The following is a 22,445-nucleotide window of genomic DNA, read 5'->3' on the forward strand; positions in this document are numbered from 1 at the left end:
GGCCTGTCCGATCAGTGTTCACACACACCCACCGACCGACCAAGCAAATAGCTTATCTAATTAGATGGGTTGTATTCCTTAATCCATTTTTATATTAATTCATTTTACTGATCTTTGTTCCCTTTTAATTATTCCTTAATCCTCTTTATCTATTGGTGAACCCGGTTTTATGCCGCGATTGTCAACTTGTCGTTTGGTGAGTTGTAGATGGCGCCAAAAGTTAGGGTTCTTTTTAGGGTTCCATGATCCGTTAAGAGTACAAGCAGCTCACGCATCCGATGTTTGTTGTTTACGTGTACGATACATGGGAGTGTGGGTTATCCTTAAATGGTGTTCGATTTTTGACATGAATTGCATGTGGAAAACCAGACAAGTTGGTATTACTTGTAGGTGAAAATGTTGGATAGACGGGAACAAAGGTATCCCAGAAATAAATACATGGAGTTTATTAACAGAGAAATGCTAGGAGATTCTTTTAAAAGTAGGATTTTTTATGGACTTTCTGCAACATTATATTTTTTGCGTAATGTTTTATAATGTTGGTATAAAAATTGACGTTAAATTGTGAGATGACAGAAAATTCATAGAGAATATCACTTTGAGAAAATTTCCTTAACATTTATCATAATCTAAGCATTATCAAACATATGTAGTATCATTGGGAATTAATAGTGCACTTTTTGCAATCTACAAGTAACATATATCACCACCAGTTCTTTACGAGCCTCCTGCACTTCGTCGGTGCCGGCATGGGAATTCTGATGTTTAGGGTTAAGAGACTTAGGCTGAGCTGGATTTTCCATGCTTTCTCGGCATAAGCTACGTCTCCAAATCCTCCATGCGCTCTAGCCTCCATCTCACTCCCCAGCCTCTCCGAGCTATATAGGTTGACAAATCATAACACTAGAGGAAGGTTAGGACTTAGGAGCTCCGTTTGCGTTCCACCCCCCTCTCCATCTCCCGGGTGTTGACAACGGTTGACTTAATAATGTGTGCAAAGTGATTATCAATTGTTGATGCATTGCCTTATTCACTTGTATTAACGATTGACAGTTACTCACTCGCATTGATCAATGTTCTTAAGATCGCTGTACTTGTTACATGAGAATGGTCTATTAAATTTGAAATTTTAGATACTGAAATCAATTCTTCATTCTCTCACATGCAAGATTTCCCCGAGTGTTCAAAGAACATTTCTATTTTTATTGATCCTATAGTATTGTATTTTGGATTTGTTGTATACTAGAATATTTATAGAACTCGCTAGCAAACTCTAAGTGATGAAATTGTAAAATATATATGTAACCCTATCTATTTGAAAAAAAACACTATTGTTATGCAGTTTAATCTAGGTAGTGTAAGTACAACACTCCAAGGAAATGTAACCAAAACACTAAAAGAATTACATAAATCAGACATAATTAGGGGAAGCTTAATGCATATTCTAGAAGAGTTAGTTCAAAGCAGAAAATATACTTGAGTAGGAAAAAAATAATAAATCGTTTTATTTGCACTTAGCCTCAAAAGAAAGCCGGCAAACACCCTAGGGTAATGTTAAGGAGATTAAATGTGTAGACAAAATTTATAACCCTAACAACGATGCCCACTGCCTCGTTCGAAGGGACCAGCCAATAATAACTCGACAAGTGTACACCATCGTTACTTTCCATAAATTGCCTTTCCCTCCCTATTTTCAAAACCCACCTCCTTCCCCTTTTCAAAACCCTAAAATAGTCTTCAAGCTTGTCACTTTTGATTTCTTAATTCTCTGGCGTAAAAATTCTCCATGGAGTCGCCCGCACCGAAACACACCCCTCTACGGAACATCCTGGTACGCCTCCTCACCTTCGGCATCATAATCCTCGCCCTCCGATCCGCCTGCATCATCACGCTCGCCGTCGAATCCTACGGCTATAACAACAACTTCTGCTTCTTCCCTGACAACCTCAGACTCTGAGGCGGCGAAGATGTGTGATTCGGTTTATGTGCAATTGCAAACCCTAGGATCTAAAACTCTTACAACTTTGTCACCCGTAGTATGATTCAGTTGATGTGCAATTCCAACCACTCTGATTTCCTCTATGAAGTGCATGTTTTGTACTAAGTCCAATCTAACACCATTGATCTTAGTGGACTCCTCTATCATTATCTTGCCCTTCATGGATTGAATCTTGCTAAAGTTTTATTGGTTTCTTTACATTTTCGCTCAATTTACATTTCAAGTTATGTAGCTCGGCACATCTGCTTAGATTTTTGACATGAATTGCATGTGGAAAACCAGACAAGTTGGTATTACTTGTAGGTGAAAATGTTGGATAGACGGGAACAAAGGTATCCCAGAAATAAATACATGGAGTTTATTAACAGAGAAATGCTAGGAGATTCTTTTAAAAGTAGGATTTTTTATGGACTTTCTGCAACATTATATTTTTTGCGTAATGTTTTATAATGTTGGTATAAAAATTGACGTTAAATTGTGAGATGACAGAAAATTCATAGAGAATATCACTTTGAGAAAATTTCCTTAACATTTATCATAATCTAAGCATTATCAAACATATGTAGTATCATTGGGAATTAATAGTGCACTTTTTGCAATCTACAAGTAACATATATCACCACCAGTTCTTTACGAGCCTCCTGCACTTCGTCGGTGCCGGCATGGGAATTCTGATGTTTAGGGTTAAGAGACTTCGGCTGAGCTGGATTTTCCATGCTTTCTCGGCATAAGCTACGTCTCCAAATCCTCCATGCGCTCTAGCCTCCATCTCACTCCCCAGCCTCTCCGAGCTATATAGGTTGACAAATCATAACACTAGAGGAAGGTTAGGACTTAGGAGCTCCATTTGCGTTCCACCCCCCTCTCCATCTCCCGGGTGTTGACAACGGTTGACTTAATAATGTGTGCAAAGTGATTATCAATTGTTGATGCATTGCCTTATTCACTTGTATTAACGATTGACAGTTACTCACTCGCATTGATCAATGTTCTTAAGATCGCTGTACTTGTTACATGAGAATGGTCTATTAAATTTGAAATTTTAGATACTGAAATCAATTCTTCATTCTCTCACATGCAAGATTTCCCCGAGTGTTCAAAGAACATTTCTATTTTTATTGATCCTATAGTATTGTATTTTGGATTTGTTGTATACTAGAATATTTATAGAACTCGCTAGCAAACTCTAAGTGATGAAATTGTAAAATATATATGTAACCCTATCTATTTGAAAAAAAACACTATTGTTATGCAGTTTAAGCTAGCTAGTGTAAGTACAACACTCCAAGGAAATGTAACCAAAACACTAAAAGAATTACATAAATCAGACATAATTAGGGGAAGCTTAATGCATATTCTAGAAGAGTTAGTTCAAAGCAGAAAATATACTTGAGTAGGAAAAAAATAATAAATCGTTTTATTTGCACTCAGCCTCAAAAGAAAGCCGGCAAACACCCTAGGGTAATGTTAAGGAGATTAAATGTGTGGACAAAATTTATAACCCTAACAACGATGCCCACTGCCTCGTTCGAAAGGACCAGCCAATAATAACTCGACAAGTGTACACCATCGTTACTTTCCATAAATTGCCTTTCCCTCCCTGTTTTCAAAACCCACCTCCTTCCCTTTTTCAAAACCCTAAAATAGTCTTCAAGCTTGTCACTTTTGATTTCTTAATTCGCTGGCGTAAAAATTCTCCATGGAGTCGCCTGCACCGAAACACACCCCTCTACGGAACATCCTGGTACGCCTCCTCACCTTCGGCATCATAATCCTCGCCCTCCGATCCGCCTGCATCATCACGCTCGCCGTCGAATCCTACGGCTATAACAACAACTTCTGCTTCTTCCCTGACAACCTCAGACTCTGAGGCGGCGAAGATGTGTGATTCGGTTTATGTGCAATTGCAAACCCTAGGATCTAAAACTCTTACAACTTTGTCACCCGTAGTATGATTCAGTTGATGTGCAATTCCAACCACTCTGATTTCCTCTATGAAGTGCATGTTTTGTACTAAGTCCAATCTAACACCATTGATCTTAGTGGACTCCTCTATCATTATCTTGCCCTTCATGGATTGAATCTTGCTAAAGTTTTATTGGTTTCTTTACATTTTCGCTCAATTTACATTTCAAGTTATGTAGCTCGGCACATCTGCTTAGATTTTACTTATGCGAAGGTTTGTAGTCATGACTCCATCATGAAATGATTACATTATGTTTCTCACTTTAGTTTCTATTTTGCTTTTATTTAATTTTTAGCCAAGCATACACAAAGTTACACTAAATTTGAAATCCTCGTTGGCTCGAGGCACAAAAAAAGAACTTGGTGCACAATCATTTTGTTAAGAAGTTAAATTTACGCGCAAATTTACACACATTCAAACATTGTTTATTGGCAGCCTCCAACAGTGACACTCTTATTCTCTCTTTCTCTCAAGTCATCCCGTGACACCAAGGGACAGCAACACCCGAAATATATACCTGTTGAACCTCGTGCCAAGCGCCATCGAGTTTTGGCACCAACAATTTCAATTTGCATGAACTTAATAAAGTCAAAGGTGTTATTTGCACAATCAATTTTATCTCAACTCTTGTACTAAGTAAGGTTTTATATGGTTTTACAAGGTGTCTCTTGTATAATTATAGAAATATGCTTCTTTCCTTAAATGATGATCTATCTTTCTTAGCCAACTCATACATTCTGTATGACCCACTTTCTATAGAAAAGTCAATGCCAGTCAAACTAACATGTTAGCAACCTTGATGAAGAATCCGACGTCACAGATTCGGTCTTACTAAAGCCCCACAAAATATAAATACAAAAAATTAAACACAAATTGTCAACTACTTAACCACCACACTACAAAAAAAATGAGCACTGCACACAATAAATTATCTGTGCCCTTTGAGATCAAAAAGCACCAACAATTGTGCTCATAGACCAATAGCAACAGTGCAGCTACTATCTTTAAGTCTGTGCCCTCTATGGGCGTCACCATTGCTAATAGCACACAATATCGCTATTTGTGCTCAAAGAGTTCAGCACAAATAACAGCCTATTTGTGTCTTAATTCTGACAACCATGTCAGATTGCAGGTGACAGGATCATACACGCACAATTTTCAAATCGTGCCCAATAGGTTCTATTTAAAAAAAAAAATTATTAATGTAGAAAATTTGAATTTTCTTTTAAATCAACAAATCCCATAATATACACATACTTTAGTTATTTACAACAAATCCCACAATATACATGTATTTCAGTTATTTACAACCAAGTCCTTCAGAATCCTATCCTCCCCCACAACACTACAGCCGATGGACCCAAGTTCTTAGTGCAATGAAGCTCACTTAAACCACATTCTCTTCTCGCTTAAACTGAGAGTCCCACAACTTTTTCTGAATTGAAAATAAATCATAGTTGAATAAGAATCTTAGTAAAAAGCATAGACTAGGAAATATTTATACCTTACAAATAGCATCCATTTCATCAAAGATTATCGCATGCAAACCACTCTGGTCTCCAGGGGAATTAAGGGCATAATGAGATTAGAAATTATTGAAAAACCAGCCTAAGTGCACTTGACATGTATATATTTCCCTTACCACGAGCCCTTTGATCATTCTCAGCATCAGCATATAGATTCCTAACATTTTTCTTAGTTTCACCAACTTGCTCAAAACTTCAGGGCCATTAACAATCTAGCACAGTTCACAAAAACAGAAATCTCATCAATCACCAATGCAGATAATAGCTAACTTATATCTAAGGATAAGTTGCATATCCAAAATCATTCAGACATGCTCAAATAGCTTTGTTAAAATAATGTACTAGCATCAAAATGATGTGCTAAATCATGATTCGACATGGGTCAATGTCTTTCCAAAAAGGAGTGTGGTATAAAGTTATACCAAAAAGATATCAGCGCAACTAGAAGAATCAGTTATCTTACTTATTTGTCATGTGAGGAGGGAAAACATGGGATACAAAAGCTCTTCGAAATATATCTGCAAACTCAGCACCTAAGCCACCAATTCCAAGTGTTTGAAGACTAAACTCCTTGTGCCTGACAATGTTGCTACTTGTAGCTTCATGCTGATTTACAATTTGACGAATTCAGTTCAGAATATTAAATTTCAATACATTATTTGGTATTGTATACTATCTAAAATAATACTGAAAATGTTCACCTGAAAATGCACATCATATCATGACTCTAATATATGTAGCTAAATAATTGATCAAAGGAGCAAGTGCAAAAAATAAATTAAGAAACAATTAAAGAGATATGATATCTACACCCTTAGCAAGAGTAAGGCCAATCCTTTCCAAGAGAAAGAGAGATATTACCTAACACCGACATCATCAACAATGCTGATAGCCATACCGATAGAGAGACCAGCACAACCACAAGCTAGATAGCCATATAGGTACTGATGATCACGACAATGATAAGTCCTTAAATACCCAACAATATAAAGTTGTGTTAATAACTGATTAGCAGCTCCTGATCAAAGAATGTAAACAAACAACTTTATAGATTAGATTATGTCTTTGTTCTACTGTAATACAAAAGAAAGAAAAAATCACAACCAATTTTAATACAATCAATTCAAACATTACACACAAACTAAAAATTCTAGAACACTAGAAATATGGAAAGGAAACTAATGCAGATACTATTTGATTAAAAAGAATTAATTAACAAAAACTTTAAAGTCATATATAAGATAATGTTTTAAAATTGTAGAAGTATAGAGGTAGGATTATATCCCACGTGAAAAACCACAGGGTAATGAACTCTGTTTCTCTCAGGTTTTCAAAACTTAAAAAATTATAGGACATAATTGTATAAATTTAACTGAGATGAGCTCAAATACCTCCAAGCTTATCATACAACTCTACAGCTAGCTAACAAAAATACAGACTATCCAATTTTGAAATTCCAGTTGATCGATCACAAGGTATCAAAGGTCAAAAACGAACCCCTAAACCATCTAAACCCCTTTGCCTCCAAATACTGTAGAATCCCAAAAAAATTACGATAAATTTGAAAAAGTAAACAAAAAAAAGGAAAACTTGATTGCGAATTAGGAAAAATATAAAACAACTACCTCCTTATGGCATTGATCTGAGGAATAGTGAAGACGATGGTGCTTCCTCAAAATCTTAGATCCGATCTCAGACTTAACCGACTCGACGAGTTTGAAGTCCTGCAGCTTCTTCAACTCCATCTGAAGCTTGTCTTGCTCTTGGCCCTTTGTTTGGAGCTCTTCCTTCTTGAACTTCAAGATCTCCTCCTTCTTAAGGAGCTTCTCGGTTTCTCCTTCTAAAGCCTCGTTGCCTGAAGCTTCTCTTGCATTTCTTCAAGTTCTTTCTCAAACGACAGACAGTTGGGATCTGAGCGTGAGATGCTACGAGAGGGAGAGACGGATCGATTGAGATTGAGAGAGATGCGGAGGCGTTGGTGTTTCTCAAATCTGATGCACAGGTGTTTTTCCAAGAAAAAAACGAAAGAAAATCTCAGATCTGAGAGAAGTAAGAGTGGTAGAGAGAGATGCATAGATTTTGTTTGGCTGAGATAGAAAGAAATTGGGTAGAGAGACAGAGGGAGGGGTTAAAGGGAGAGAGAGGGAAGTGGGGTGTGGCGTGTGGGTGGGTTAAGGAGGAAAGTGGGGTGTGGGTGGGTTAACTGAGAGAGACAGAAAGGCAGAGAAAGTGGGGTGTGGGTGGGTTAACTGAGAGAGACAGAAAGGCAGAGAAAGTGGGCAGAGAAAGTGGGCCTTAAGTATTTGAAAAATAATAAAAAATAAATAATTGTGTCTTTAGAAGTAAAATGTTGGCACAAATGATAATTTGAGTCCATTATTTTTATAATGATGTCTTGAAAAAATATTTGTGCCAAATTTGTAGAAGAATGGGCACATTAATTAGTGCCTTTATACAAAGGAAACAGATACAATTTTTTTGTGTGTAAAATTGGTTAGTTACCCACAAAATAAATAATTGTGTCCTCAATTTTGTATCCATAGGTCATTTTTCTTGTAGTGCCAATATCCACCGCTAGTGGTTTTTATTGGAGATATTATATTCACACACCTCAAATTATTTCGTCCACCCTCTTTTAAATTTTTAATATTTTCTACACATCATTAACTCTTGATAGAAAAATATTAAAAAATTAAAAAAGTGTGAGATAAGTAATTTGGGGTGTGTGAATGTAATCTTCTTTTTTATTATTATTGACTAACTTGCGAATAAACCCTAATATCAAGCCTGCATATAACTGACTTTTGTTGCCTTGGAATTCGTTCTTCTATTCATCTGTCCATCCAATAGCTTTGAATTTAAACAACTTTGGCTTCTAGACATTCAGAGTCTATGCTGGAAGGTTAATTAGTTTCATTACTGTTACATATCCCTAGTATTATATATAACAATAGTATCGATCTTAAACTTTGCAGAAGGGAAACCCAAACTTTCTTTCCTTCCCTTGCCTTTCTGATCAAAAAAGAGAGAACACGAGGGAGGCTTCAAGCCACGAAACAATGGCGACTCACACGGCGGCCAACCTAACCAGTTCGGAAACGAGAGTTACTGAGTGTACCGAGTTCCCTCCTAACGTGCATTCACCTGGCCTGTACTCGAGAAACTACACAGATAGTGATGATCAGCTGTATACCCTTCCAAATCTGGAGATACAGATGGTTTTAATTTTTATCATCACACAAGCCTTCTATTTCGTTTTTCGCTATTTTGGAGTTCCAAGGTTCACGTGCCAAATTATAGTAAGTGTTTTCTTACCTCTCTTATTTTGATATAACTATTTATATCACATTGCTTTAATCATTAGGTAGGGATTCTCTATCCCAAAAAAAATAAAGGTAGGGATTCCACGTATATGTGAGAATGGATAGCAATGCACATGCATATGGTTTTACTCTTGTAGCATGTATTCATGTATATATTTAAGCCAATGATGATTTGGTTTAGTAAACCTAGTTTTCACTCTGCTGAAGAATATTTTAAGTTTAAAATTACGCATGAAAATTATTGAATAAAAAAAAGATATATATATATATATATATATATATATATATATGTACACAGATCATCTTCCGTTGAGGGATCTCTAAAATAATTTTATTTGAGAGACACATTGTGATGCTTATTTTGTAATTTTTTTGGACAATCCAAATCATCTATATTTAAGTAGATATCATCCTTACAAAAAATTGGACAAACCCAAAATTATTAAAACATCCAATTGTAGTGAAGAAAATAAACGATACAGTTTTTTCAAAGAAACACTATTATGTCTACATTTAATGGAACGATCAAATAGTTTTGGATTGTGGTGATATATGTACACATTTCATCTTTAGTTGAAGGATCGCTCAAATAATTTTATTTGAGGGACACATTCTAGTGCTCATTACGTAACTTTTTTAATTAACCAAACCATCTATATTTAAGTATATCATTCATAAATTATCCTGACAAAAAATTAGACAAATCCAAAGAAATACTATTATGACTACCATTTAATGGAACGATCAAATGGTTTTGGATTGTGGTGATTTTTTGGTTGGAATACTCTGAGTGAAAACTTAAAAGATGGACGGTCAATCGTTTAAATACTTTGTGGAGTGGGCCCTATAAATGATCTCTCAAATAAGCTTATTCGAGGGATACCTTAACGGAAAGGGACTGTATAATATATAACAGAGTAAAATTCTTTTGGCTATATTTATTTTGTCATATACAAATGTTTTGTTGACAAACTGTAAATCTTGATTACACAATCAAACAAATCCAAACTAATTATTAATTCAGATTCACAGTATGGCCAAATAGAACGGCAAGAGAACATTGCTTGGTATGAATATTCTTTTGTGCTCTAATATATGAGGAGATTTAGTACTCTCGAAGTTTACTTTAATTGTTACTGATCCCTTAAGATGGTTTCTTGTGAAGTAGACCGGCATAATCCTCAGCCCTACACTCCTTGGGCACTACGAATTCTACAAGAACTTCTTGTTTAATGTAAACAGCCAAGAGTCACTCGGTCTTCTGTCTGAGTTGGGTTATGGGCTCTTCATGTTTCTAATTGGAGTGAAAATGGATTTGGGAATGATAAAAAGGACAGGTAAAAAAGGCTTGTACACTGGTGTTGCATGCGTCGTGGCTCCTTTAGTAGTCACTATGGCTGTCCAAGCCACGCTCAACGCTAAAATGTTCAGCCTAACCAAACACGAACAATTTGAACTTCCATTCATGACTCTGTTACATTCAATGACTCCATTTCCGGTTGTGGCTTGCCTTCTTGAGGAGCTGAAAATTCTGAATTCGGAGATTGGTCGATTAGGCATGTCTGCCGCATTAGTCAGTGACATAATCAGTGTGTTCCTTCAATTAGTGGGGCAAATTCCTAGAATGGGAAATGAGACTCATGATACAAGGGGTATGATAAAAGCACTAGCAGCAGCCGTTGGCTATATTATGGTTGTGATTATCATAATTCGACCGGTAATGTTGCGGATTATCAGGCAGACCCCGGAAAATAGGCCTGTCAAGAAAGGCTATGTCAATATGACCATCATCCTTGTGCTACTATCCGGCCTGCTTTCGCATCTTTACGGTCAGGGTTTTTATTTCGGCCCATTTATATTTGGTTTGGCTGTCCCAGCCGGACCACCACTAGGATCAGCTATTGAAGAAAAGCTCAACATATTCGTTTCTGATGTGATGCTTCCCATCTTTGTGACTACAAGTGCAATGAGGACAAATTTCTGGTCCCTGGAACATATCTTAACTGACTCTTTTGCACAAATCAATGGAATCCTCATCCTTGTCGCTCTTGTGACCAAATTTATAGCCAGTCTGATTGTTCCCTTGTATTGCAACATGCCCTTCGTCGATGCCTTATCAATTGCTTTCATTTTGTGCTGCAAAGGCATTGTCAATCTTGCCTCCTATACGGACTTAAGAGACAGTCAGGTACGTAGCCCGTCTCTCTCTCTACCCAGACCCTTTTGTCTCTTAAGTTGAAAGTAAGAGCGACATATTATCACATTATCTAACCACATGATATCGTGACATTCAATTGCTATATCTGTTAATAATTAGACACGATAATTGATGCGATGAGTGTCAAATGAAATAATGTACTCATCATATCATGTGATGAGCTAATGCAGTAAAAAATAGGCCTAAAAATATATATGCAACTCCGATACTTTTTTTTTCTCGCTCTGCCATTGTGAACAATTGTCTCTCATTTTCTTTATGTGCAGACCATCAGTGAATCAGCATTCGCTTTGGCGATGACTAGCGTCATCGTGACTGCAACTCTTATGCCAATCCTGGTGAATTGCCTGTATGATCCTTCTAGAAAATATGCCGGTTACCAAAGAAGGAATATGATGCATTTGAAACCCAATTCTGAGCTCAGAATACTTGCTTGCATTCATAGGTCAGCTAACATGCCTGCACTCATCAATCTACTCGATGCAGCATGTCCATCTAGAGACAACCCGATTGCTGTTCATGTTCTTCACCTTATTGAATTAGTGGGCAGAGCCTCTCCTCTTTTCATCTCCCACCAAATGCAGAAAAAATCTACTTCCAGTACTTCATACTCAGACAATGTCATTCTTTACTTCAACCACTTTGTTAGAGAAAATCTTGGTGCTGTATCTTTAAGCATCTTCACAGCAATCTCTCCACCAAAATACATGCATGAAGACATATGCACCCTAGCATTGGACAAACTCTGTTCCCTAATTGTGCTCCCATTTCACCGAAGATGGTCGATGGACGGGTCGGTGGAATCAGAAGACAATAGCGTAAGGAACCTAAATTGCAGTGTCCTAGAAAGAGCCCCATGTTCGGTTGGAATCCTGGTAGACCACGGCCATTTAGGACGGTCCACCTCCGCTGTAGCACCCGAGTCATCCTTCTCCGTGGCTATAATCTTCTTGGGAGGGAAGGACGATAGGGAAGCATTGTCATTTGCCAAGAGAATGGCAAACGACTCCACAATAAGCCTGACCGTGATCCGACTTGTTGCCGCAAACTCTGAAGCCTGTACGGATTGGGATAGTGTACTTGATGCCGAGGAAATGAAGGGTTTTAGATATAACGATGTGGGTGAGGGTTTTGTGATATACTTGGAGGAGGTTGTGAAAGATGGCCCTCAGACGGCTTTAGTGCTTCGGTCTATGGTAGATGAGTATGACCTAATTATAGTTGGGAGAAGGCATATGGAGCAGTCCCAGCAGACTGCGGGGCTTTCGGAATGGAGTGAATTTCCGGAGCTAGGGACCATAGGGGACTTGCTTGCATCACCGGACATCAATTGTAGAGCTTCAATTCTGGTGGTACAGCAGCAAAGGATGATGACATGACGCCTTCCCCTGGTTGGCCAAGCGGAAGAGTTATGCACATATAAATGTTTTTTTTTTTTTTTTTTTGGGTGAACAAAATGCACATATAAATGTTGAACGCAATATTTTTCATAATTGCAAATTTGGATTTAGTCAAGTTGATTGGTACAATGTACTTTTCTTATGCATTCAAGTTTAAATTTTCCTCTTCGTAGTTTAGATGAATTTGATATAAAATATATTTTGATTAAAAAATTCATTATTCAGCACTCAAATACAATTTCATTATTGGAAAAGAAAGATTATATTCAATTTTGTTTTTCGTAAGTTTAGTGTTCACATCCATCAATATTTTGTTTGAGGTCAATCAATATTTTGACGATTAAGGAGAAGTCAAGTAAGAGAAATATTAGAGAGGGGTATTTGATGTAGAGAGCAGCTAGCAGAAAGGATAGAAAAGTAACTGGAGCGTCACAAAACAACAGTTTAAGTTTAAAGGACCATTTTGATACTTTTGTTTTTTGTTTTCTTTTCCTCTTTAGACGGGTTTGGTTTATTGTTGGACTATAAATACACCTTCTTGGTGTTCTGTTTGGGGGACTTTTGATATTTGTGTCAATAATTCTATCACGCTTGTGGTGTTCCAGATTTTACTCAAGGGTGATTGTTCGTAATCCATTTTCTTATAACATTCGCTGTGTCAGTACTGACCAAAAAAATTGTTTTTGTTAATTTAACTAGGGAAGAGAGTTGTTTGAATTGACTTATACTAAAAAAAAAAAAATGATTATTGACCTATCCGAAATATGAAATTTGTTTAGAATACTTGCCTTTCTTATTGGAAAAGTACTGATAAACTTTTTAAGCCCAACATAATTCACGACCAATATTATTTGTATTGTCTAAACTTAATTGATTACCTATTCCTAAGCGTCGAGTTTTATCATAAAATGTCTCAATGATATTAGGGTGAAATCTCATATTTGAATGTTTTGTGTGTGTGTGTGTGTGTGGAGATGATCTTGACATCACACTCATTTTTTCCGGAACACTGTAGGAGTGTAATTCTTATATAAGTTCAATATATTGGTATCATAATCACTTTTTTTGGCAAATTGTGGAAGACCTTATTTAAACTACCTAATATAACACTCTTTGTCAACCAAAAAAGGATGAAAAGATTATTTAGTCTTTTATCACAAAATAAAAAATGATAGGCAATAATATAATTTCTCAGATCTAAATTTTATTATTTTTTATTGAAACATCAGTTACAAGTGATGTTAAGATATGTCTAAATTAAAAAAAAATAAAAAATAAAGACAAAAACCACCCACTCCCATTCCCATCCACGTTTTGTCTCTCCCTCTCTTCCCCTCCCCTTCCCATTTAAAATAAATGGGTTAATCTCAATTTACTATCCTGAAGTATTTTGGCTTTCAACATTTAATACATCATGTTTTTTTCGTGTCAGAATGATACCTAAAGTCATAATTTTGGGACAATTTCGTACATCCGTTAAATTTTCTGTTAAAATTTTTGTTAACTGATGACGTGACATCCACATGGACAATGACTAAGCACCACGTAGATATTAAAAATTTTAAAAAAATTAAAATTTAAAAAAAAATCTGAGGATTATTCTAACGAACCCCACTCCCACCCAGCCTTCCCACCCTTCTCTCTTCTCTCCTCTGCGCCCAACCCAAACTCAGTCATATCAAATAAAAGCTTCCTTCTTGGCTATCCCTCGCCTCAAACTCCCAGATCTGCAACTCCCTCTTAAAACCACCAGTCCTCATCGAAGGCAACCACACATTCGCCCGATTCTGCTCCCACTAATCCAAAATCCCAATACGATTTCTTCAATTTTATACAAATTCAATTTGTTTTTTCCATTTCGATTCCTAAAACAGTTGGACAAAGATATGCTTCTTCCCCAATTTTTTTTTGTAGAAAACAAGGTATATACTTTGCAGAGATGAAACCCAGAGTTTGTGGTGGGTCACGGATACGGGATGACTGAGATAGATCGTGTTGTCGTGCACATGGAAACTAGAATGGAACAAACTACCGGCGATGGAGGAGGTGAGGCTGAAAGCGAGGCAGGGAGTGATGACAATGGCGGAGGCGGATGTGGTGAATTCGGATATGGGTTTGGGTGTGAATCAGGACGGTTGGAAATCGAGGTGATAGTTTTGAGAAGCTGGTGGGTGATGCTTAAGTGGGGTGGGTAGCGGACATAGAAAGAGAGATGAGGAAGGTTTAGGTGGGTGGGCGCAGAAGAGAGAACAGAGAAGGGAAGGATGGCTAGGTGGGTGCGTGGGTTGGTAAGGATAGGCCCATATTTATTATTTTTTATTTTTTTATTTTTTCATTTTTTCATTTTTTCATTTTTTATTTTTAATGTTTTAATTTTTTTTAATATCCACATGGCACCTAATCATTGTCCATGTGAGCATCATGTCATCAGTTAATGGAGATTTTAACAGAAAATTTAACGAATGTATGAAAGTGTCTTAGAATTATGACTTTAGGTACCAGAGTTTTTTTAATATCCACATGGCACCTAGTCATTGTCCATGTAAGCATCATGTCATCAGTTAACAGAGATTTTAACAGAAAATTTAACGAATGTATGAAAGTGTTTCAAAATTATGACTTTAGGTACCACTCTGGGACGAAAAAAAACATGATGTATCAAATGTTGAAAACCCAAAAACTTCAGGTAGTAAACTAAAATTAACCCAAAATAAATAAATAAAAAGCATTCATACACACAAAGAATGGAGGCATATGCTTGTGCTTAATAAAAAGATCGTGCCTTGAATATTTGTACATGATAAGTTTTAATAAGAATTAGAAAAAAAGGTATTCAAGCAAACTTGGGCCGTTCCCATTATAAAAAAATAAAAAATAAAAAAAGTGTTCATACACACAAAGAGTATGAAAAGACTATCTAGTCTTCTATTACAAAAAATAAAAATAAAAAATGATGGGCAATAAATGTAATTTCTCATATCTAAATTTTACTATTTTTATTGAAGCCTCAACTACAAGTGATGTTAAGATACATTTAATATTAAACAAACAAAAAAAAAGACGAAAACCTCCCACTCCCACTCCCACCTACATTCCGTCTCTCCCTCTCTCCCCCTCTCTCCCTCTCCTTCCCATTTGAAAATAAATAAATAAAAAGTGTTCATACACACAAAAAATGGAGACATATGCTTGTGCTTAATAAAAAGCTCGTGCTTTCAATATTTGTACAAGATAAGTACTAATAAGAGTTAGAAAAAAAGGTATTCAGGCAGAGGCAGACTTGTGCCCTTCTCATTTAAAAAATAAATAAATAAATAATGTTCATACACACAAAGAGTGGAGGCATATGCTTGTGCTTAATAAAAAGATCGTGCTTTGAATATTTGTACAAGATAAGTATTAATAAGAATTAGAAAAAAATGTATCCACGCAAACTTGGGCTTTGTCAAGTTAACAAGAGCCGTATACTTTCCCTACACCCAAGTATGAATCCTTCCCCCATATTTTAGATAAATTTAGTTTACAATATTGATTGTGGTAAAAAAAAAAAAACAAAAGAGTGAGAGAGAGAGAGAGAGAGAGAGAGAGAGTTCAAACTTTGAAAATATATGATATTACAAAATAAATTATACTAGTGTCCACCCTGTCGGAGCCTACTTGTCCAGTCACTGCGAATAATGTATTTTGACCATACAAATACCATAATTGCAATCGTTGAGTCTCTTTATTATCATGTATGGAAAAAAAAATCATTCACTTAGGAAATCATTTAGCCATCTATATGTGTCAAACAAATCAAAGAATTTCATAACAAATAGCATCCATATGATGAATCGTTTATTTATTTGATTTATATGAATAGCTAAGCAAACTCCAAATTTAAGAATTTTTGTGGAGATAATATTTAGGTGGTGGTAAAGAGAATGAATTGATTGTATAGTGAAGATACATATTATTAATCACAAGTGAGTGGACAAGTAGGTTTCCCTTGGGCTGTACACAAGTATTTTCCTTGAGAAATTTGGCTAAGTCAATAAATAATAGAGAATACTTTCATCCCCTATGGGAATTATCCCCCTTGAGAATACTATCTCTTCACCATATAAATTCTATAGTTGAAACTGTTCAATTTGTTAATCTTCTTTTGAAAATATATTGAACTCATATACGAATTACAATCATACAATAGTACAAAAAAAAATTAAGTGTGAGAAAAATATATTGAACTCATGAGTCTAATAACCTATAAACTAGTGAGTTCTACAAGTGAAAGTAGGGGCAGAGCCAGAAATTGTTGTTTTTTTTGGGCAAAAGACTGTTTCCTACCATCATGTTTCGTGGTTTTCAACATTTAGTACATCAAGTTTTTTTTCGTCCCAGAGTCATTCCTAAAGTGTAAATTTTGGGACAGTTTCATACATCTGTTAGTCAAACTGTTAATTCTCCCGTTAAGTGATGATGTGGCGCCCATGTAGACAATGACTGGGCGTTACTTGTCATTAAAAAAATATTAAAATAATTAATTAAATAGAAGTTATAAAAAAAAAAAAAAAAAAAAAAAAAAAAAAAAAAAACCCATCCCTTCACCCCATGTGTTGGAAATGTGCCCTAAAACCAATCATATGATGATACTTTATGGACATTTCACATGTTAAACTAATCTAGTTTAATATTAAGGGCAAACATTATTGTTTGAGCCGTCTCATATAAATGTTATATGCTTAAACGATAAGTCCAAGGAATATGTGATTGGAAGAATGCGATTTAAAGAAGTTAGATTCATGAGACCATTCTTTCGTTGACACATCCTAAACGTTCCTGATCATAGGATTGTCAATTGGGCATTGACAGTCCGTTAAGATCAGTACGTGCTATGTCTTCTCTCAGGGAGAGTAACTAGTCTCGAGTCATTGGTGTGTGTGACATCAAGACAAGTACGTAGGTGCTCAATAGAGAATGAGTTCACTGAACACGATCAACGAAGAGTTCTCATATTCATGTCACATGAGAACTCATGGTTGGGATAATGCAAATTAGTCTTTTGACCTGAGGCATCACAGTTGTCTTGTGGTTAGGTCCTTAATCTTTGATTATGTCAAAGTCACTCCATCAGGAGGGTGTCCATGGCATCGTTGGGGTTAAGCCACTTAGCCATGGAGGCAAGTGAATGCGCAACAAGGGATCTCTAACCTTCAAACTGTTTGAGGGAGAATACTCTATGATATGATTAAGAATCTTTGGCCAAAGTATGAATGAGATTTAGGAATGTGTTCCAAATCACATTCAAGGTAATCATATAAGCACAAGACTCACATTGGATAGTAGACATGAATAAACTATCAAACCAAACAATGTGGTCAAGAGTATTGTATTAGAGAAAGACCGTATTGCATTTGTAATCCTAAAACTGAATAGGTTCTCCACCTCTTCTGATTAGCTTGGGTAACCATGACATGCTGCTAGGCGTCAACCATGGTTTGTGGAAGCCCTAAAAGTGTATTATCACTAACGGGAGAATTGAAAGTAAGTTTCAATTCACAATCGATTAGAAAGAGTTTTAAACCCCCCACTGCCTCGCTAAAAGGAACCTAATGGATCGTTCACCGAGTAAGGTAGAGTTTGAAGAAACAACGGAGATGAGTAAGAATAATTAAATGGTTTAATTGTTTATCTAAGGCTAGGATTAATTAATATGTTAATTAATCAAACGAATAAGTTCGTTAAAGACCTCGGGTTAGTTTTGGGCCGCAAGGCCTAATGGGATTTGAATGTCAAGCCCATTAACTCAAGTTGTATGACAACTTGAATAAACAAAGGGCTTGAAAGCCCAATAAACCCTATAGGCTTGCCATGTTAGAAGAATAGGGCTTTTGGTCCATTAGGTCACTTATTTGAAGGGACTATATAAAGGACTTTATAGCCTAAAATTTAAAAATGGTAATTTTTGGGGAAAGGATGAGAACACAAGCTCTCATTTCTCTCTAAAATTTAGGCCACCTTGGAGGGATCATCTAGCAATCAAACTCTTCCAAGGTCACTCATTTCTTCTTCATTATGCCTTGGTGATGAATAATTAGAGGTTCTCAATTTTGGGAACTTGGAGAAACCTTTTCATCCATCCAAATCCATGGATCTAAGATGCAAGGAATGAAGGCCCTCTCTTTGGGTGATTAGCCTTTGCTTATGCAAAGAGGAATCTACAAAGGTATTGATTTCTCAATTCACTTTGTTTTGAGTTGAGTCTTGGTTCACCTATCTACTAGGCTTTGAATTTCATGGGTAAATGTTTTGTTTTTAAGTGCATACAAGCATGATTCCGCCTTTAATTGTTAATTGCATGCTATTGATGTTGCTTAAATGAACATGTTTTTTTACAAATATTCCTTCACCATGCCCCCAACCTAGAAGAAGAAGAAGAAGAAGGAGGAAAAAAAAAACAAAAAAACCCCAGTCTCACCCCCAACCAAGAAGAAGAGGAAGGAAGTAAAAAAAAAAAAAAAAAAAAAACCCAGTCCCACAGCCAACCCAGAAGAAGAAGAAGGAAAAAAAAAAAACACAAACCCAGTTCGTCCTCCCCTTCCCCCCCCCCCCCCCAACCCAAAACCAATTCCATCCCCAACCTAGAAGAAGAAGAAGAAGAAGAAGGAAAAAAAAAAGAAAAAGATCGGAGATCGAAAACCAAACCTGTTGAGAATTTCAGATTTTTTATCAGGAACAAATAGAACCACTTCTAGAATTGGGGAAAGAAAAGAGAACCCAGACAACAATTACCTGAGAAGAAAGGGGAACTGAGGTCACGACGGCGGGAAGGAGACTTGGAGGACGGATTGCAGAAGAGGATGGAGGAGAGAAGGAAGGGAAAAGGTGTGGGTTGCAGAATAGAAAAGGGAGGGAGAGGGTGCGGGGGGATGAGGAATGGAGAGGGTGCGCCGCCGGAGGGGGGTGGTGGTGGTGGTTGGCGTTGCAGAGTAAAGAAATAGGGGAGGTAGAATACAGGAATCCTTTAGGTTTTTATTTTATTTTTAAATTTTTTTTGAATTTTTAATTTCCACGTGGACCCTTAATGACACGTGGCTCCCAATCATTGTCCAAATGGGCGCCACGTCATCAGTTAACTGAAGAGTTAACGGATGTATGAGACTGTCCCAAAATTTACACTTTAGGTATGACTCTGGAACGAAAAAAACTTGATGTACTAAATGTTGAATGTCACATCCCAACCCGGGGCGGACCACATCCCGGGCCCACTCCACCACCGTTGCACGATATTGTCCGCTTTGGGCCCCGACTACGCCCTCACGGTTTTGTTTCTGGGAACTCACGAGCAACTTCCCAGTGGGTCACCCATCATGGGATTGCTCTAGCCCCCTTCTCGCTTAACTTCGGAGTTCCTACGGAACCCGAAGCCAGCGAGCTCCCAAAAGGCCTCGTGTTAGGTAGGGATGTGAATATACATTTAAGGATCACTCCCCTGAGCGATGTGGGATGTCACATTGAAAACCACAAAACTTCAGGGTAGTAAACAAAGTTTAACCCTTTTTTTTTTTTTTTTAGGGGTGGGGGGGGGGGTGATGGTGTGGTGGTGAGGGCAAAATATTAAACACAAGGATAAAAAAAATAAAAAATAAAAAAGTAAACTAGATATAAGTCCAATTTTGTAAATCGATATTGGGTTTATTACACTTTGTTGGGTCAGGTTCATTCGCTAATTATTCACGTCAGCTTATTTTTATTATCCTTTAATTAAATTGTGATATATGTTATATATTATTTATTAGATTATTTTTTACTTAATTTTAATATTAAATATAAAAATTAAATATTCTTTCTTCTTCTTCCTGCTCCAAATTCGTATCTTAATGTTTTTCTACTTTTATCATAGATTAATTATGTTAACTAATTTATGTTATAGGTACTATATACATATACATGCTCTTTAAGGGGAGGGATCCTCATTTCAGCCAAAAGATGCGGATAATTAGGGCAATCGTCTGATTTCTTTTAATGAAGGAAATTTCTTTGAACTAAGGAGAGGGATCCCCGTTTCAACAAAGTGTACCAAATAAGCTGATGTGTATGAAGATGACATTTCTTTAAACTATTTTCATGAATGATAGATAGATTAAGTTTTATTTATTTTTCTATATTCTTCCTCCATCATATGTTGGATGTATTTAATCAATATGCGGTGTAGGTATCATAAAGTTTCTTTTAACTTTTTTCAAGGAAAGTAGTTAGATCTTCATACTTAAATATTCAAATTAAAAATGTATAAATCAAGAAATTCAATTAAGGAGATATATTATTAAAGTAGAAAAATAGGACATTGGACTAAATCTAATAACGGCTCAAATTTTTGGCCTAAATCAAAGTGCCCCTAAAAAATTATCAATATTATTATAATTTTGAATTACTCCAACAAAAAAAGGTTTAGCATGTTTTTTCTACTATTTATTTGGCTTCTTATTTATGTAAATTGTTAGGGTAAGTGGGCTGGATAGTGGCAAAGTAAAACAGGGAGTTGGAAATTTTTGGGGGAGCCAGGGGCCTTTTAGGGCCTTTAGTAGTTCTGTCATTGAGAGAGAAGGAGAAAAAAGAGATGATGTCAAACAAAAGATGAAAGTAACTGAGACCCGCTGTTTTTTTGTTATGTTTTTCAAGAATCCAATGATTCACTCTTTCAACTTGTTAAGGGATCAATTTTTTAAGTCAAATGGGCAGCCTAAATTAATTAGTCAGATCAATGCAACTTTTTTAGCTTTTTCGTCGTGTATTGATATGGTTCATGCTTGTGGTTTCCCTTAAGGACTAAAATAAAACTGGGTAAAGATAATCTGGACTATATTAAAGATCTTATTAAAATGAATTCAATGATATAATTTTCATGCATAGTAAACCAATAAAAATATGATTTAACACCACATAATAGAAATTATGCATAATCTAATTTGTAAAAAAGTATGACTCTCACATTTATTAATTGAACTAACACTAGTGTAGCAATAATGTTAAAGATATCATACTTAGGCTACCTGATTCTTATGTATACGTATTACACTCACTCAAACTACTATAAGAGGCCTAATAAGATAAGTATGCAGAGCCTTAATATATACTCATTTTAAGGGTCAAAATAAGGAAAAAAAAAAAGAACCATAGTTGTAGATTAAAAGAATATAGTGTTAGCAAGTGTTGAATTATTTTGATGGATAACTTTCTTGTTCAATCTATCATCACATGTGTTTCACACCACCCGATTTGTGTTGGTCACGTGTTAAGCTTGAAAATTTGTCACACGAGAGGGGCGTGTTGAGAATGAATTCCACATTAAAAGAAGAAGGAAACTTACATTATATTATAAATAGTTAGACTACTTCTTATATTGTTAATTAATTATAGTAGAATCTCAACTTTCTTATTGTGAAAGTCTCGAAAAACTCTGATCACGTGTTGTAGCTAACCCTTAGTCAGCCCATCCTTATTTACTTTGGCCCAAAGATAAAAAGAAGCATGCGGAAGAACTGAACCAATAGAAAGAGATTTACACAACTCAATCAATATCCCAAAAAAGACATAAAAATAAAAAACCAAATTTATACGAAACACCACAAACATATGGCTTGAAAATATGCTCCAACCTACCTAAAACCTAGAGAAGACTCCACGCACATCAATTTGATCAAAACTTTTGAACATTAATTTTGTTATAATATGTAATCTGCAATATCTGATATAAAACCAATCATATGCAGTTGGTGTTACACCTAATATATTGGAATGTTTCCCACCTCTATAGCCCAATGTTGTGCTTGCCAAATTTTGTGGTGAACAGTCAATATGAAATATGGCCTTCAAATAAAGGCCAACGCTCAATAAAGAGCCAGCTTAAAGGTTTGACCAACCCGCATCATCCTCCTATCCGTCACCTCCATACTTGCTTCCTCCAAGCTTTTGCTCCGTGTCTCCCATCCATGCAGGCATGCAACCCTACGTGCATCTCTCTCTCTCTCTCT

At 36.2% G+C, this 22,445-nt stretch overlaps 1 protein-coding gene and 1 long non-coding RNA gene across 5 annotated transcripts; one reads left to right on the plus strand and one right to left on the minus strand.

Moving 5' to 3' along the window:
* Positions 1–5,188: 5,188 nt before the first annotated feature.
* LOC103941712 lies at positions 5,189–7,670 on the minus strand. Of its 4 annotated transcripts, none has more exons than XR_007252526.1 (5): positions 7,117–7,670; positions 6,353–6,460; positions 5,955–6,097; positions 5,470–5,703; positions 5,189–5,400 (listed from the first exon to the last, which is right to left on the minus strand). It is a non-coding gene; the product is annotated as an uncharacterized LOC103941712 (long non-coding RNA). The 4 variants fall into 4 exon arrangements; XR_007252525.1 differs by having other exon boundaries at positions 5,608–5,703; positions 7,117–7,669; XR_007252527.1 differs by having other exon boundaries at positions 5,354–5,517; positions 5,608–5,703; positions 7,117–7,669.
* An 880-nt stretch (positions 7,671–8,550) lies between these two features.
* Positions 8,551–12,821, plus strand: LOC103948983 (cation/H(+) antiporter 4-like). The gene is made up of 3 exons (XM_048569343.1): positions 8,551–8,678; positions 10,057–11,002; positions 11,299–12,821. Exons 1-3 carry the CDS (start codon positions 8,551–8,553, stop codon positions 12,409–12,411), a joined length of 2,187 nt encoding a protein of 728 aa, XP_048425300.1. The 3' UTR covers positions 12,412–12,821.
* The last annotated feature ends 9,624 nt before the right edge of the window (positions 12,822–22,445 follow it).

This window comes from the organism of the source record quoted next, unplaced genomic scaffold (genome assembly GCF_019419815.1).
Source record: "Pyrus x bretschneideri cultivar Hongxiangsu unplaced genomic scaffold, Pyrus_bretschneideri_v1 Contig5, whole genome shotgun sequence".
Classification (NCBI taxonomy): Eukaryota; Viridiplantae; Streptophyta; class Magnoliopsida; order Rosales; family Rosaceae; genus Pyrus; species Pyrus x bretschneideri.